The sequence below is a fragment of the Oxyura jamaicensis genome, chromosome 14 (genome assembly GCF_011077185.1).
Source record: "Oxyura jamaicensis isolate SHBP4307 breed ruddy duck chromosome 14, BPBGC_Ojam_1.0, whole genome shotgun sequence".
NCBI lineage: Eukaryota > Metazoa > Chordata > Aves > Anseriformes > Anatidae > Oxyura > Oxyura jamaicensis.
In genome coordinates this window covers 4074423-4091213 of record NC_048906.1, presented here as the reverse complement: position 1 = coordinate 4091213, position 16791 = coordinate 4074423, and the positions used below count along the sequence as shown (strand labels likewise).

At 45.0% G+C, this 16791-nt stretch overlaps 1 protein-coding gene and 1 long non-coding RNA gene across 3 annotated transcripts in view; one reads left to right on the top strand and one right to left on the bottom strand.

Moving 5' to 3' along the window:
- Window positions 1-1267: 1267 nt before the first annotated feature.
- On the bottom strand, window positions 1268-13095 carry LOC118174627 (cytochrome P450 3A9-like). Its single transcript, XM_035340095.1, has 13 exons — window positions 12945-13095; window positions 10314-10407; window positions 9831-9883; window positions 8652-8751; window positions 8013-8126; window positions 7655-7743; window positions 6504-6652; window positions 5367-5494; window positions 4573-4657; window positions 4054-4214; window positions 3401-3627; window positions 2435-2597; window positions 1268-1890 (listed from the first exon to the last, which is right to left on the bottom strand). The coding sequence occupies exons 1-13, from the start codon at window positions 13013-13015 to the stop codon at window positions 1792-1794; spliced, it is 1533 nt and encodes a 510-aa protein (XP_035195986.1). The 5' UTR covers window positions 13016-13095; the 3' UTR covers window positions 1268-1791.
- The window catches only part of LOC118174632, a 26087-nt gene continuing 12829 nt past the window's right edge, over window positions 3534-16791 (top strand). For both annotated transcript variants that reach the window (XR_004754715.1, XR_004754714.1), the window contains exon 1: window positions 3534-3655. This is a non-coding gene — a long non-coding RNA (uncharacterized LOC118174632). The remainder of the gene's footprint in view (window positions 3656-16791) is intronic.

Sequence of the window (16791 nt, the reverse complement as noted above, 5' to 3'; positions counted from 1 at the left end):
AGGGGTTGTTTGCTCTGTGAACGACTTACTACTTTTGGGATGTTTTCCCCTTTTCTTCCCCTTCTTTGAGTCTGAAACTTAAACTACAACTATTTTTCTATATTTTAAAAATGCATTTTTGACTAGTCTGTCTGTGCAGGGGCGTTGTTCTCTCCTATCAGAGCCGGCTGCTGCGGCGTTACGGCAGGTCCGGCTCTTTCACTGGGGGCTGTTAACCCCTGTTAAGAGATGAGCAACTGTTTAAACGGAGCAGGGGCGTTATTGGCAGCACTTCCAACCGTGCCTTTCTGTGTACATAGCAAAACCCAAACAATTTTTCACAGATGATGAATCAGAAGGGAGCACTATAATTGTTTTATCTGCCTTTTGGGACAGCACAAGCTGCTAACTCTTGAATTAAAGCCTGGGGGATGTTATTGTATCTTCCTGAAGAAGGGATAGATTTGGTTAAAGGATTTCCAGTGATAAGGAGCCTACACAAACCTTCTGACCTCTCCCAAACTGTTAATTGCTGTCATAGCTAAAGGGATATTTATTCTTGAATAAATTTGTGCTATGTTGTGTTGTAGTATTTGGATCATGCTGCTGTTTAGGCTGCTAGACTAAAGAGAAAAGCACACTGCCATGAGAGGAAATTATAGACCATGATAAGTGGATTGGAAAACATGCCTTGGAGTGAAGGATGCCAGAAGAAAGCTAAAGGGTAATTCGAACCATTTGCAGATCTTCCACAGACCTTTCTCATTTTATTAACTCCTCCTTGGTTTGTAGGTCTCGGGACCAGCCCAAGATAGTGGGGTTAACAGGCATGTGAAAGTCATATCCAGGAGAACTTCCCACCTGTCTTTTGATATTTAATCCCTGTCTATGTGGTTGGGGATGGCCTAAGCCTGCTCACACCAGGCTGACCTCCCACGAAGGCAATGCAAGGCTCTGGGAGGAGGCAAGGCAGCCGCTACGAGCCGTGTCCAGGAGCAGTCGTCCTCCTGTCCCCGCTCCTGGAGCACGCACTCTGCAGTCTGTCCTCTGCAGCTCCGGCGTGGCTGAGGGCTGGCCAGTGCTGAACCCAAGGCAACCTCTTAATCAGACTAAGAGGTGGGAGTTATAGTGTTTGTAAAATACTGTACAAATGGGAGGGCTTGATCGCATTAAATGAAGGATCAGATTCATTAAATTAAGTGGAAAGCAATGTACATGGGTAATTTCAAGGGCTTAGGCTGAATACGTTTTTTTAAATAGGAAGTGATCAGCTGCTATACACAACACAGAACAGCTCTCAAACATTTTTAATGACAGTATTTGTACACACTTTAGTTTAATTAACACATGGCACAAGAGAGGATTGGTAACTAGGATATAGTCTCACACCAATTGGCTCAATTATAACACAAAATTTCAAGCATCAGTACACCAAGAAGAAAGTCACCCGTCCCTGCCCAGCAAGGTCTAGCATTTGAATTTTCATCACACCTTGTTTCTCTTGGATGAAACAATAATTCCTTCTCTCCAGATGGAGAAGTCCCCTTAGAAGTGAGTGGATGATCAGCTTCTCATTTGGATTTATTTCTTGATTCTGCAATCAAAATTAAGGGGGCTGTATATTGTCACTGCCCAGTGATCCATGTTACGTTTTTGACAGCTATGTTATTTGGTAAATATGTAGTAATTGCTTCCAGAACTAACTAGAGTTGCTCTTCTGTGTCTGTATGAGAGATTTCCTGTGATGTGCGATCCCTTCGTTAGCGCAGTGCTCATTAGACACCAGAGAGCTGCTACAGGCACAGCTGGGTTTTACGCCTCTGCGGGTGTGGCGTTGGTCCGAGGGACTAACTTCAGAATAATCGGCTTCTCTGGTGTTAGGAGTCCCTGTGAGCTCAGCTTGAGAGGGATCTGAAACAGTGAGAGGGAAAAAGCACACTTGAAGATAGACAAATGAACTAAGGAGAGATTAAAGGAAGGAAGCTTGGCTGTGGTTTGGGCATAACTGGACCATAACTTGGTCCATGGGGTGATTTTTTTTAGGGGCTTGAGATGGTCTCTTAATTTTCCTTCGGAGCACAAATCTGGTCGAACTCCCTCCCAGCCAGGAGATGCATTTCAGAGAATTCACATCAGTGAAAAACACTTATTTCTGGGAGCTGCTGAGCTCCAGTGGAAATACAGACCTGCCTCTTCTAGGTTTTTTGCTGTTCTTCCCCATAGAAGATTTTCCCTGCACTTGCTCATTGCGCCTATTAAGGGACCAAGTAATCTCAGAGCAGCAAAGGATAACCCAGGCCCTTCTCCCAGGTCCCCTGTCACCCACCTCTGTCCTCCCTTAGCGCTCAGGAGAGGGACCCAGTCCCCAAAAGTGCAAAGTACCTGCTGTCAGCACCCAGGGTAACCAGGCTCCTGGCTCATGTACGAGTTTCCTAATGTAACGCAAATTCCTCACCTGAGTATCTTTGCAGGTTTGGAAGGTGAAATGCTGTAACAGGGCAACAATGGCAACTTTCAGGCTCAGGAGAGCAAACCTCATTCCAATGCAGTTCCTGGGACCAGCTCCGAAGGGCAGGTACGTGTATGGGTCTATGGCATCTTTGTTTTCCTTACTGAACCTGGATAATGACATGTGTTGGGGGGGAAAAAATGAAAGCAGCAAGAAAACAAAAATCTATGTCTATTTACTTATTCAGAGTAAGAATTCTTGATGTTTTGATGTTGAGGTGTCTCAGCAATTGAGTGCTGTGTTGGGGCCCTAGTCCAGGGCAGGAGGTGGGATTCCCCCTCCAGCATTTGAATTTAATTCTGGCCATCCAGACTAGCAGAAGCCATGTGGAAATCCAGGCAATGTGCTGTCCCCAAATGATTGATGTTTCCTTTCTGTTGCCTTTCGTGAGAGGGAAAGCAGGAGTCACCTTTGGTAGGAGCATCCTATGCCTTCGGTCTTGTTTGGGAATTGAGATGTAGATGCTACTTATGAAAATAACCAACTAGTGCAAAGTAACTTTCCTGAAAACAAGGAGAAGGCAACTCCTGGAGGATCAGCTCTGATACATTTTGAAGCAAAGCTTGTGTGAAAGAAAAAGGTTTGGCAATGAAAGTGGAAAGATAGACTAGGAGTTAAGAAATACTATCTGCACGTGCTTCAGCAAGCCTAAAAACTGTATACAAGATGTTGTAAAGTATCAATATTATTCTCCCAATTAGATTATGTTGTTTGAAACCCTACTTTAACTGCAAAGCTCATTTTCTTCTTAAAATTACATTCCCAAGAGCCTGCAATTTCTCTTTGATATTGTTTGTGGAAAGATAGGAAGAACACCATTAGGAAGCTAATCAGATTAATACTTAATTACTATGTGAAGAAAAAGCAGCAGGATATTTCTTCCCTTTCATTACATGTTTTGCAATTTTGTACCTTTCTGGTCTGAACTCTTCTGGGTTTGGCCAGTGCTCAGGGTTGCGGTGCAGGGTGTAAGGTGGGATTATAACAACGGTTCCTTTCGGAATGGTCACCCCATTTATCTCCACATCTTTCTTGCAGACTCTCTCAAGCCGTCCCCCAAGGGGAAAGAGACGAAGGGTTTCATTCATGGTCATGTCAAGATATTCCAATTGCATCATTGCTTCGTATGTCAGAGGAGCCTTCGGATAACAGGAGAATGGTGATCAGGTATGTTGGCATGAGGATGGGATTTTCCTAAAATGACTGCTAAAACCAGACTGCCCCCAACCCCTTCTGCCCCAACTGTGTCTGACTTGCTGAAGAACAAAACACAAGGTAGAAATTGCATAGTTGGTTAAATTTTCTGTCCTTGAGTGACAGAGAATGATGAAAAATTCACATCGATTTGCACATGGATGCAGGGTATGGCAAATGGGTGTGTGCAGGGGCTGGCCTGTAAGGTTGTAGCTGCCAAAGAAAATTGCTACAGGGCTGATTTGTCAGTGAGTGTCGTGGAGCTCTTGAAAGATCTCAGCGGATGATGCTTAGGACCTAAAGAGTCATTGTCTGGACTGAGCTAGGAGGACAGCAGGGTCAGAGGTCAGGATTGTTCAGCGTCTCCTTACCTTGTTGGGTAAAACGGTATCGATTTCATCCACCAGTTTCTGCTGTACGTCAGGGTGCAAGGCCAGTTCGTAAGCCAGGTAACCAAGCGTGTTGCTGGTGGGCTCATACCCAGCAAAAATAAAGATGAATGCTTGAGACAGGACCTCTATGTCGGTCAGGGCTGTGAGGAGAGAGGACATGGGGAGATGAGCAAAACTGGTGTGGACAGCCCCAGTAAGGAAAAAGGGGCAATGGGTGGGACTGGGGTAGGTTTGCTGTGGTGTATTTCTGGTAATGCATAGATACTCAATCTGTGTGGAGAGAGTCATTTGATTAGAGGATCCAGGAAATTGCCTGGGTGTAAATGATTGATTCCCTGCCAAGGGACCTTGGGGATTCTGGTGGTGGCAGCAAGGAACAGACGTCTGCCTGGAGCTGGTCGGTGGGGAGCTGCTGAGTCTTTCTCTGGGAAACAGCTCCCCGTGTTCTCCTTGTTCCCACAGCCCCTGTTCCCCTGATGAGCATTTGGACATAGTTACCTTTATATGTGTGATTCACTTCATTGTTCCCGTTACTGGTTGATTTCTGGGATTCAATCATCATCTGCAGGAAATCTACCCTGCCCTGAGGAGAAAAGCAGGATAATTTCTTTGGTGACAGGTTCTGCAGGGAGGGCTTGCACAAACAGCTTCCAGAGCCGAAGCACTGCTTCTAAACTGAAGGTGTCACCACGATGCACGTGGCTTCCTTGTTGTAAAGCATGACACCTGCTTTTTATTTCAGAAACCAACCTGTCCTTTTTGTGAAAGCACTGGGTGAGAGAGCAGTGTCTCAAGTGAATTTCAGGAAAGGAATTTAAATTCTAAGAGGGAAAGTTTTGTTGGGAAACACCTTCCATGTCTGGAAAGTGAGAAGGGAAGGCACAGATCTGAAAGGCAGCACTGCTGTCCAGTGCTCTTGCACTGCTTACTCTGCTTTCCCTTATCCTCTTACTAATCTTCAAGGAAGATGAGTGGCTTAGTTTGCTGACTTATCAGAAATTTTGCAAGCCCAAGCTTAAAGCCATTCTACCAAGCCTTTATCTGTACTCCACTTCAGATCATGGACATACAAAGTCCACCATGCTTCCCTGTCATAACTGGTCAAATCAGACTTTTCCGAAGGCATTAAAATCAAGTGTTTACAGTTTAGTAACTTTGGGGTTTTACTGAGTCATTGGACTTTTGCTTCACCTTTGATATCATCACCCTTGAATGATGATATCACTTCACTTGTGTGTATTGAGAAGAGGGAAATTGCTGCCACAACTGCTAGCAAATTCATGCTTGCTTACCTTGTGAGTCTCCTTTTCACGATCCTGCTTAATTTTGGAGATGGATCTCATGAAGAAATCTACAGCATCACTGGGGAAAAAGCTTACGTTCATCTTGGCCAAAAGAGGAATAAAAAATGGAAATACAACTGAAAAACAAATTGAAAATGAAATTGAATAATGTAAAAAAAAAAAACTCCACCTCATGTAAGATAGCTATGGATGTTACTGATGAAGTAATAATGGTAATCACAGATTATTTCCTTTGTTTTCTTTTTTGCCTAGGCTTTGGCTTTTTTCCCCTCTTTCTCTTTGCCTTGGGATGGGTTGTCTTCACACAACCCTCTCACATCTTCCTGTTAATTGGGTATAACTGAGCTGGGTGTAATCTTAGCTTTAAGAGATGACCAAAGGATATACCACCTTTTACCTAAGGCTGTCTTCTAAGGACAGGTTACTTCTGTGCTTTGTGCAGCACTACAACAAAAATGTAGCTTAGAAGAGAAATATTTCAAATTCTGTTTTTTTTTTTTCAGGCTGAGCTATTCAGTGCCATGCTGTGCTCACACAAACATTTTCAAGTCCTCTTCAGACAATTTCCTTTATCATAGGAAAGCTCCATCCTGAGCTTGCTTTATAGGTTCATAAAAATCTATAGCACCAGAACCTCCTCTACACACAGATCACAACTTTCCCTGTGTATTAGCAAGGTGTCTAATCTTGACTTCAGGTTGCAAGTGATTTAAGGTCCATCATCATCACTGCTGGGAAATTGCATCTAATTACAACCCCCACTCAGAACTCTTCCGGAAAAAAATCTATTTCACATAGCACCACTCTCCTCAAGCCTCACACCTGAACTTGCTTTTCAATCCAAGGATCATTTTCCAGCCTGTCTTTGGATATTGGCTGGGATGTTCTTGTTTGTTGCACTGTGGATGCCAAAAGTCAATGAAGCTTTTACTCATCTCCTTCCCAGAGCTTTAGTATGAAGCTCACAGTGAGGAAACAATGAGACGAGCCATTAGGACTTCCATCTTGGCTAGTGAGGTTATCTAAGCAACGTATAGGATTCACAAGTGTCTGATAGGCTTGCTAAACTCATGCATCAGTAGTACTCTGACACCTGAATAAAGCTTTCAACAAACAGTGATTTACATGTCAAGATGAAGATTGGATCAAAAAAGTCAAACTTGACCAGTTTCTTCATCTCTCTGACAAAGGGGTCTTTGGGGTTGTTCATGGAGTCAATGTTCACACCAAATGAAGTGCTGGTAACCACGTCCATGCTGTAGCTTCCAAAGATGCTGAGAAAAGATGGACAAGGCACTGTGATTAAATATTTGCATGATGTGAATGTATTTTTCCTAATGCCTAAATCACATTCAAATATAAATTCTTGTAAGACCTCCTGCCTGGTTGTTGAAAAGGAATTTGGATGTATGGCAACTGGGAGGCACTTAGAGTGAAAGGGATGGATTTTAGAAAGGTTTGGTGCCTGCGTGTGTTTAGAAATCAGACAGCCTTCCTGGGGATGTTAAACAGCATGTGTCTGCATGAGCATGTTAGTGCAAGGACAGCATGGGGCTCTCGAGTAACTTAGCTTCTCAGGGAGGGGTAGTAACACACCCTGCTTCAAACATGCCATGGAAACAGTCTTGTTTGACCCTGTGAAGCCCTGTGATGGTACAAACTGTCCTTCAAGCTGCTTCTCCTTATGGGGCTATGGTGTCTGCTGGTGTACTGCTGCATCTTAGCTGCTGTAGCAGGGGTGAAACAGGTTGTGAAGCATGTTGCTTTTGTTCTAGAGCCCATTTAAAGGACATGGACAAGGACAACAGACCTGGGGCCATGTAACTGCCTCCCTGTCCACTCCCACCCCAGCAGTGCGGGCAGGAGGTGGAAGAGGGTCCCACATGGGAGGGCCATGGCCCCAGGGGCAGCCCCAGCTTGCTGCTGGGTGAGGATGCAGTTCATAGACCCTGAGCAAATGTGGGGAAAAGTGGGTTTTCCTGTGGAACTTAGTTGTCATGGCTCTGTGGATATACAAGGCTGGGCTCACGCATTTTTTCTCCCATCTAATTCCCTTTAGAAGGCTTCTTTGTGGGTCTCTGCTTCTAGGAAGTTTCTCTAACATCCCAGTTTAAATTTCCCCTTATGAATTTCCAGCTCGGCTCACAGCCAGCCCTGTTCTTTGTTTCAGAGGTCTGGTTTGCCTAGCAAGTGATCTGTGCTGCCAGTAATGAACAAACCTCAGCACTTGCTAACAAGGCTTGTTGCTTAGCCTGCTGCTCCTAGCAGCTACTTACTCCTTCACTGGTATAGAATTGTCCTTTTCCGCTCTTTTTTGAACATTTTTCACCAGCATTTCCCCATAGTGCTTCATTATAGGAAACATCTGTAACACAAAACAAAGATGGTCACTAAAGTACAGCACATTTCATTCCTTTAAGACAGGCTTACAAAGACTACAGGGGTTTTCATTAATATTTACAAATAAGATCCTTCTGTTAAGTTTTTTTTCTTCCTATTTACGTTAGGCATAAATTAAACAGGCCAGCTCAGCTGCCAGGCTCTGACTACAGAAATCAGACCCCTGTGACTATCTCAGCCTGAAAACAGCCTACTGACTTTCTGATTTAGCTTGCACTCGATCCTCTGTTTTACCTCCTTTAGCTTCCCACTGGTGAAGGTTGGAGAGAGCACGGTACGAATCCGTTTCCACTGCTCATCTTCAGCTAATGAGATAGCGTTGGTCAGTACCCCTGCTAGATCCACGTGCTGGAGGGAAAAGGCAAGGTGTTAAGCTCAGAAGTTTGCAGCTTCCTTGCAAGAATAGGAATGTATACACATTATACATGCAAATACATAATGCTTTTTCCTGCAGTAAACCACATGAGAGTCTATTTTCATATCCAGAACAAGTAACCAAACACACCCAGTGCCTGGGCACATGTGTGCCCACACCTGGCTGTGACACCCAGCGCACCCCAGCTGGGAGCAGCAGGGTGGCACGGGGACGAGCGGGACCCCGGCAGGTTTCTGCGTGCTCACACAGGCTCAAATTCACCCTGTTTGTGTGTATATAGACAGGGTGGTGAGCAGAATTTGAAGTGCAGGCATATAGCCCGGGTGTGCAGTCCCCAGGCTGTTGTAAGGCAGGGGAACAGTGACATACAGTGGCCGCTTACAGTAATCCCCATAGTGCAGTCACGCAGACCCTATGGGAAACCCTGCTGCACGCTTGTTTCCTCCTGTACTTTGTTTTATGGAGTCTCTTGTACATCACAGTGCTGCTGCTCTTACCCTGCGGTTGGTAAAGGTGGAGTAACACTCCTTAACCAGCACGGTTTTGATGATTTTGGGGTCCATGACAGCTAACACAGGTTGCCTGCCGTCGTAAATCCTGGTGGGGGGAGAAGGGGAGACAGATGAACAACCCCAGATAGTAGAGCTGCAGGCTGATGCCTGGGAAAGAAAACATGTCAAATGCTCCTCTGTCACCAGCCTTGCTGATCTACTAATACTAAGTACAAGAATTTAGAAATAAGGCATGGAAGAGGACTCCCAGGCCATCTCCCCTCTGTTTCTGTAAATGATAAAGGGGGCTAAGCACCTTCCAAATTCTCTGGGAAATGAGCCAGGCTCAGACCCTCAAAGGAACAGATACCAAATAAAGCAAGTGTCTTCACTTTCTCCCTGGACTCTGTGTTTTTCCAGGCACTTAAACACATTACAGTATTAGCAGGAAACTTGTTCGACCCCTTCCAGCCTCATGAATTGGGTGTCTGGAGACTTGGGCTGGCAGCTCTGAAATATCCTCGGAGATAAAACTTGATCCTTGTTTTTGTCAATTTAAGCTGCCAGTTCTGAATGTTTTCCTGGAACAGATATAGATTTAAGCAGGTTTACATGTCTTCCCCTTTCATGCAAAGATATCTTTCCCAGGCTCAAATTTTTAAGTTGCTGAAGGGGCCGATAGATGCATTACAGAGAATTTGTATGTTTGCAGCCCAAGATAATAACAGCAGCTACAAAACCATAGGAGATGTCCAGAGCAGAGCAATATGATAGCTGCCAAAGCTCCCACTGCAACAGGGCAGGATCTGGACCTGTGGCTTTGCTCAGCACTGGGAATTCACTCACCCTCCTCTGCTGTTTGAAACCAGAACTTGACTTCCCAGCTCCACGTTCCCCCGTAAACAGAGGTTTTGCTATTGATTTTTTTAGGAATGGGTGAGGACCTTTTGTTATTGGCTTTGAAACAGCTTTCGTAGTATAGATTAAAGCAATTTCTGTACAGTGTGGCAGCGGCACAGCTCTGCAATTCACAGGCTTTAAGGTAAGCCCCCACTTGCACCCTATTGCAAGCTGCACCACCAGGGCTTCAGGGGAAGGGAGATTTCCTACAGATTATTTTTCTCCCCTTTGTATGGGTTCTGGTTTTAGCTTAAGAAGAGATCGTTAGTTTATACGAGTACTCACCCCCACACTTTCCCATATTTCTGGAAGCATTCACTGTCAAACTCCAAGAAACCCTGTGGAAAGCAATTTTAAAATGAACTCAGGACACAGCAGAGGGGACGATGTTGGAGAGGTGGTTAGGAGGAATATCTTCAAGCTGAAGTTCAGAGCTGCCCCTGCTGTTCCCCTCCCTGAAAGCACTGAAGGACAGTGCTCGTATTGCACTTGTGCAAAGGAGGCTATGGATGAGCTACTTGCCAGGCCCCCAGTAAAAGGGCAGCTGTAAATCAGCCACCTGCAAGTGCTCATTTGGAGACACGGGAGAGGAAAGGCCCCGTGGTCTGTGCTCCTGAGCCATTATCCTGTGCTGGCCTTTGCACAACCTGTGCGTTAGAGCGGAGCTTGGCATTTGGAGATAACCTATCATCGCCATGTATCTGCTCAGCTACAGCTGTATGAGCAAACACAGATATTTCTGGAGCCGGGAGGGCTTCAGTCGCTTACTTTGCGATATTCCAGGCACGTCCCAAAGAAAGGCAGAGGTCTTGGTCCAGGAATACCCAGCTTCTTGAACAAACCAAACGGCCAGGTTCCGTATCTGTGGGGCAGAAAACACAACTGAGTGCGGCGTCACCGTGGGGCTGCAAGCTCCATGAAGCCCTGAGACTGCAGCAATGTCCCCTTGACTCTGCATAGTGGAAGTTGAGCCTGGAGGTGGGAAAAAGTGGCCCAGAAGAAAATTGCCCTACAAAATAAACATGGCAAGGCTCACTGCAGCCATGCATCTTCAGAGAGATGGCTCTGGGGTAAAAACAGTTTCCTTGTAAAAGCATAGGTGCTCTGGTGGAAACAGGACCTTAAAGCCTTCAGCAAAATGCAAAAGAGGAGCTCATTGCCAACTGAAAGAGAGGCAGAAAAGAAAGCTGGAAGAAGAAAAACCAAGCTTACATGTTTTCAGTGAAAGGAAATCAAAGTCGTGCCAGAAGTGATGTCCCAAACAGGGCTTTTGTCAAGCTGTGCTTTAATTTCATTTACTGTTCTCCCTCCCCTTACCCTGCATTAGCTCATTGTGCATTAGGAAGTCTTGTCTTGATGGTGTTCTCTTTAGATTTTATTGACAGCCTTGCAGATTTCTCTCCTCTGAAGCACCCCTTTTTGGCAGCTGTAAAATTACTACTTCTACCTCAGGGCTTTCTGTTTCTCTACAAGGGCCTGAGCTGCAGCCCTTTGAAGCTCATCTTTGTCTGTGTTGAAAGAGCTCTTCAAAATATTTGGTTTTGGTAAGCAGCTGCAGCTTCCCAAGTGAGCGGCTCATTGCAGAAGGGATGTAAAACTGCAAAGGTTTGGCAGAGGGTTGTTATCAGAGATCCTGTCTGGGCCACAAGCTGTTGGCCGCTCAGCCCATGTCTTGGGCAAACCTTGCTTTAAAGCTGGGCAAAGAGAGGGGTTTCCCTTGAGATTATGACCGCTTACTGTTCCAAACCTGGCAGGGCCAGGTCCCCAGCTCAGATTCTGCTGAAGCACAGAAATTGATTTAATCTTGTGGCCCAAAAGAGTGGGCAGAAACCAGGGAACAGGGTGTTTGTGGGTGTGGAAATGTTTCTCAGGGCTCAGCTTGTCAATTTTTAACCATTTCTGTCAAATGTTCTTTCAGTGCAAAGTGTAAAACGTTTGTGGATTCTCACTTGTAAAGTTCATGGGCAGCTGAGGAGCAGGAGTACCAGGAAATGCCAGATTCAGCCGGCTGCAAAGCCCAGCAATGCTACAGAAACACAGGCGAGGCTTAATCTGCTTGAAACATGGCCAGGAGAATGAAATCTAATGCTTTTATGGCTAAAACATGACATGGTTTTCAGCAGGCTGAGAAGGGTCATTCAGTGTAAAGCCAGAGAATAATCATCAGATCTTCTTACCATGGAAACAAACCAGAAATGCCTGATGGTTGTTCATGTGTGAGCTGGGACAGCACTGCCCCGGACAGACACAAGGCATCTATCTGAGCAGTCTCCTGGTGCTGATGGCACTGAAATATCTATTTTAGCTCAGATACCAGAGCACAGGCATCTGGGCTTTGTCCTTTTTGCCCCAATGAAATTACAAGTGGCTGTAGAGGGATTGAGAGACCGGTAGCCAGCAATCCTACATCGCCACAGTTATTGAAATAGGAACGTCTGGGTCAAAAATGAGGTTTTTCTTTTTGGAAGAGCCTGCCCCAAATGAATTTTTGAGTGATCCAAATCATAGGAAAGGGTTCAAAAAACATGGCCAAAAGTTTCAGAGCTTACTGAACCACTGTGGTTGGAGCATTGCCCAGGGTAGATAAATGTATTGTGCCCATGTGCACCACATTAATCATTAAGGTTTATGGCTACCAACATGCTGTCTCTGCCTAAGGGCTTGTCAACACCACAAAGTTTGTCAGTCCAGCCTTGTAGGCAGGGAATTCCAGTGGAGGTGCTGCATATCCCAGCAGAAGGGCTTTTTGGCTGGCTCTACGATGCTGAAGTGATGAATAGCATCAGCTAAGCGGACAAAAGCATTTCTCATTGGCATTGCTGCCTCTGCAGCAGCGGGGTACAACTTCTGCATCATGGAGTTAATCTGGAAAGCCACGGGCTAGAGCTGACCTTGCTCTGGGCTTCCTTTCCTCCCCCTGCAAGGGTGGGCTGGGGGCAGTACATGTGGGTGATGTTCCTATAGGTACACAGCATGATGAATTTCTGTAATATGCCATGCCTGTTGCTGGTGCCTGTACATGGAGAATCTCACCAGGGCACTACTTAAGGGGTCAGAAGTAAGAGCTGATCCTACAGCTGCTCAGTCAGAGAGGCACAGCCTTCCTCAGGCTCTTTTTGTGGACAGTAACTTATGCTAACAAGTACAACCTGTGGTAACGAACACTTGACACCATTGTAATTTTACTATTGCCTTGGCACTCAGTAAATTCACTGGAACAGTCCATGGGATTATTCCAGACCTTAGTAAGATCACTTGTCCATACAACCTTTAGACTCCTCTGCTACTTCCCAGAGCCTTTCACACCTACCTGTTTGCTCTTCAGTAGGCTGGTTGCATGAGAATGAACAACAGCAAGAACAGGAAGAGCAAAGAGCCAATAAAGAATAATTTACTCACGCTATCACGAGGGCTACAAAAATAAGCAAAAGGGCCCAGGTTTCAGAAGAGAGGGAAGGAAGAAGGTTCATCTTGTCTCTTCTCTAGTTGACTTTGAGTTCTGTCTTGATGCGTGTGACCCTCTGTCCCGGGTCTGCCAGAAAAAGGAGAGTTTCACAATGTGTAGTCTTTGGTGTCCAATCAAGGTTTAGGGGTTGGCCTCCACTCATGAAAGAGGAGGAGTGAAAGGCAAAGGTAGCACAGTATGCTAATCTGAAAAACATAGTTCATGTGATAGATAAACGTCTGGATGAAATAACTAAGGTTCAAATTATTTAAAATATATATTTTCAGAATTTCAGCTAGCTTCTCTGTTGCAATAGTAAGTAAAAACTTCTTGAGTAATGCTCCGGGGCTCCTATACCAAAATAAATAAAACCAAGTTACAGTGAAAAAGTAAATCATAAAGCAGGTGTCAGAGTTGGTTTACAAAAGGCTAAGGGAAAGAAAAGTGAAAAGGTTATTGGAATATTGTATGACAGGATCTTTTCTGGAAGCTGAATTAACTTTGGCAGAACTTAAGATTTTGTTTAAAATATCTTTATTTCTGTATGTGTTGTGAAGAGGAAGTGCTTCCTGCTTCCTTCTGGGGTGGGTCAGGAACAGCTTCTAACAAATGCAGGAATTGCCCTATTTGCCCCAATAGGCCATGAAGACTTTACAAGTCAACTTTGCTCGCTGGGCATTTTGTAAGAGAAATATTGTTGTTCCACAACCATGAGCAGATCTTGACTAAAGCACCATCGGTTCCAAATAGCAGCTCCGGGCTCACGAAAAATCTTTCTGCAGTGATTGGAAGAAAAGCACAAGCAACAGGAAAACACTAATTTTCTAATGGTTGCCTCATAAGAGTGGCACAGAAAAATACCAGTAACCTAGAGGTACAGATGTGGTACAAGAAGGTTATGATGGTGGAGAAAGTTTTGCCATTTGGATGGTGTTTGTAGGTGATCATAGCACCGTGGCATGAAGTTACATGCTTTGCGAAGATGTGTATTACAATGTCTGTAGGTCTTCATTCAGGACTTTAAAACGAGCAATTCCCTTCCTGTAGACAAAGCTGTCATCTTCTAAAGGAAGTTGATTGGGTGCACGGGTTGGTGTTGTACATAAAAGGAGCACCGGATGCTCCGACTGATGTTGGGCTGACAAATGAGTGCATCTCAGTCCAAGTGGTGGCTTGAGACTTTCTGGGAGTTACCATATGACTTATCTCAAGACTGTTTGTATCTCCCTTCACCTTTGCCTGGCCCTTACTCTGACCTTCAGAGAAGGGTTGTTTTGTAATAAACACTCTACGTCAGTTTGGCATGAACAGACAAGTTCATGACACAGTTGCATAAGCCTGTGTTGGGTCCTACCTCTCTTGACTCAGAGATGTTCAAAGTATGTGTGATTAAATGGGTGCTTTCCCATTCAGGTGTTTGTCACAGCAGTGATTGTTTTCATTGTGACATTTCCTTGAAGGCACCAAATATTACTAATTCTCTGCGTTAGGAAACCAGTTAGTATGGTTTAGCCAAAAAATAAGGTTGATGTAGGGCTCTCTGTTCTCACTAAAAATAAGCCTCAGTCCTTGCCCCGTGTAGGTTATATTTAGGGATAACAGTAGTCTCTAAACAATCCCTCTGATTTTGCATTGGGGTCTTATGACCACTGCCAAGAGGACTGTACCTGTTTCCTTAAGAAAAAAAAAAAAAAAAAAAAAAAAAAAGAGAGAGAGAAAAAGCAAAGAAATTTATTTAAAAAAAAAAAAAAAAAAAAAAAAAAATCCTGTTGCTAGTCCATGGCAGAGGAAAGTCAATGACCCAGCAATGAATGACTGATTTTTCTCGTCATGTGTTAAGTCCATCTCAGAGCTTGGCTTATATCCGAACTTGCCCTGCACTGAACCTGTGACCCTCTGCCTCCAGCCTGCAGTGCCCCCGAAGCTGCTGGGACACAGCAAGCCAGCCAGCCTCGTGGGCAATGTTTGGAGGAAGGAGGTCATGGTTTGGAGGTGGATGGGCACCTTCAGAGGGCAGCCCTGGGAAGTCTTCTCCTGTCCTCCATCTCTGGCAGGGAGGAGAAACATCAGCTACTTGGCGTCATCTGCAGTTGAGGTTGAACCCCACCTCTCCAAAAGGTGAAGCTCCAAAAGGCACATCGTGCCCTGAGCATCGGCTGCATGTCTGATGGTGGGTCGAGCCAGTAACACACATAGGGTTTTGCCATCGCTGCAGTTTCTCCATGTAAATAATTTTATGGGAACACAAGAACAAAATAAGTTTACTCCTTCAGAGATGTTCCCTTCTTCCCACAAACTGTCCCTTCACCCTTTCCAACTCCTTTAGATGTGTCTTCTTCCTTACCACCACGAGCTTTTGGGCATCCCAGATGTTTTGAAATGTGCTGCATCCCGTCATGGCCTTGGGTGAACCCTGGGCACCTGCCGGCAGCAACACGCTGCTGGGGGCTGGGAAAAGGCACTCCCCCAAATGTGGGAACAGCCTCCTGGTGACACAGCCAGCCTCCTTCCTGGGTGACACAGTGGCACAGTGTGCAGTGCACGGTGCCTGTGCAGTGCTCGCCCTTGCCATGTAGGCTCCTGCACCTTGGGAGCAAGAGGTTTAAAAAGGCAAACTTTGCAGCAAATTCAAAAGAGAACTGAGCTGCTTTTCCATTTCTAATGCCGCTAAGTAGCTCAGATTAATGGATTAATGGCTTCCAGGAAAGCAAAATAACACCACATTGTTATTTGCAGCGTAATGAAAGGAGTACTCCTAATCCAGGTTGTGAACAAGGTGTGATGAGCAGTAGGGATTTCTTGTATAATAATGACAGGGGGCTGGGCTGTAAAATGGAAGGACATGTATTTCTTTCACAGGCCATGAAACCAAATGATGTAGGGTAAGAAAAACACTGTGGAATAGCAATTATGACTGGGGCACAGGTGTGGAGAAGAAAGAACTGCTCAGAAAGGAAAGAACTGTGGCCAGAAAAGAAAAAGAAAAGAAAAACCACAGTGGGTAGCATTTTGTGTTGATGATGAAAAGGACTGCATGGGAATAAGGAGGGCCAGGCTGGATAAGCCTGAATCTTTAGGTCTAATTCACTTTTGAGCGCAATCATGACAGATCATGAAAGTATCTCCCGAGATACCTTAGGGAATTTGTTTTAGATTTCCAGGGCTGAACCAGTTGCAGTAGGGACTCTGCATTGCTACTTGGGATATAAATATTGCTGGGGAGTTATCTCATTATGGAGTACTTCAGACTCTCTAGATATAGATCAGAAAACTGCTAGTCTTGTGGCAGAGCTCAGATAGTCTCTGTATGGGAGATGGCAGATCTCTGCACTGAAGAAACACCAAAACTGGCAAGCAGTGGAACTGGTTCAGCTTTGGAGTTGGCAAGTAACTTAAGATGTTAGGTTAAGATGATAGGAGAACAGTTAGGAGCAAAATTTTCTTCAGGCTGAGCAAAATGCATTCAGTTAGCTTACCATGAGTGGAAGCATAAGCTAAGAAGATAAATTAAGGAAAAGATCCAGTGGAAGGTCTGGGCCTTTAACATGGACTATGTCTGGACTCTTCTAGGAGTCAGAAGTGCTAATATTATCAGCTAGTTGTGTGCCAAGAGCCTGTACATATGGACTCTACACCCAGCTGGATCAACAGCTGCATTAATAAAGATGCTAGGAACAAGCCACCCTGATAGGAGGGGGAGAAAAAAAACAACAGCTTTGTAGTTGGAGGTACAACATGGTATGTTCTGCCTGTAAGATCTTCAGGATTAGGAAGTCGTTTCTGTGCCCAACTCGGAGCAGC